The 990-nt window shown below is 68.4% G+C and overlaps 1 protein-coding gene across 1 annotated transcript in view; it reads left to right on the top strand.

Moving 5' to 3' along the window:
- The window catches only part of LSP1 (lymphocyte-specific protein 1), a 38,067-nt gene extending 37,077 nt beyond the window's left edge, over positions 1-990 (top strand). The window contains exon 8 of the mRNA XM_023537365.1: positions 781-990. Coding sequence (XP_023393133.1) covers positions 781-990 — 210 coding nt within the window. The remainder of the gene's footprint in view (positions 1-780) is intronic.

The raw sequence follows: 990 nt of genomic DNA, 5'->3' as shown, positions 1-990 counted from the left end.
CCAGCACAGCCTGCTGACGAGGCCTGCTGCCCCCCGACATGCTACCCCTGTGTGCACGTGCATCTATGTGTTCAGGGCGGGGTGGACGGCGGGGGGTCCCTGTTAGCAGAGTGAGAGGCACCCGCCTGAGAAGGGACGTCAGCCCCCTGCCCAAGGGAAGGAGGTAGGTGGGGCGGCCCCAGCATCCACGTGGGGGTCCTACGTGGAGCCCACCGGGCCGCAAGTGGGCCCGCCAAGCCCTTGTCCATCCAAGGACCTGGACAGGTGGACAGAAAGGCAGCAGCCTGGAGGAATTCGGAGTTCTGACTCTCCCTCCCCTGCCTCCTCCTCTGTCCAGCAACGGGAACCCCCAAAACAGGAGCTGCTGGGGGCATCCCTGCCCTCCTGGTCAGCCAGATTCAAACTCCTGGGGTTGACACCAGTCCCCACCACGACCCGGGCGGGGCGACCGGCCCCCTGCAGCCCCTGCCCTGGCGCTTCCCTGGCAGGCACCGGGCGAGGCGGGCGGGGGAGGGTCTCTGTCTGCCTCCCCTGGCCGCGTGACTGTGGGCACATCCCTTCCTGTCCAGGGTCCTTGTCTAGGGTCCTTGTGGCCTCATCTCCAACTAGTAGGGATTGGACGGGGTGCCAATGAAGGCCTTCTGGAAGCTTCTGAGGACCCAGAGCAGGCGTGAGCTGGGGGGGGTCGGGGCCGGGGCGTGTGATCCCCTGATGGCTGCCATCATCCTGAAGTCTGCACTCCAGGCCCCCAGGGAGCAGGGGCCTCATGGGTGTCTCCAGGGACCTGCCCCTGTCCTGGGCACCAGCCCGCCCGCCGTTACCACGCGCCGGGCCGCCCCGTGGGCCCCCGTGGGCCCCACCGCCTCGGAGGTGTCGGCTGTTCCCACCCACTCGGGCCTCGGTTTCCCTAATCCGAAGGGCAGGGCCGTGGGAGCGTCTGGCCTCCCGGGCGAGCACAGCGTGCGGTTGTTGGTGCCACTGGAGTCCTGA

This window comes from Pteropus vampyrus, unplaced genomic scaffold (genome assembly GCF_000151845.1).
Source record: "Pteropus vampyrus isolate Shadow unplaced genomic scaffold, Pvam_2.0 Scaffold187, whole genome shotgun sequence".
In the NCBI taxonomy this organism is placed as follows: Eukaryota; Metazoa; Chordata; class Mammalia; order Chiroptera; family Pteropodidae; genus Pteropus; species Pteropus vampyrus.
Note: the sequence above shows the minus strand (reverse complement) of the source record. Positions and strands in the feature narration are given on the sequence as shown.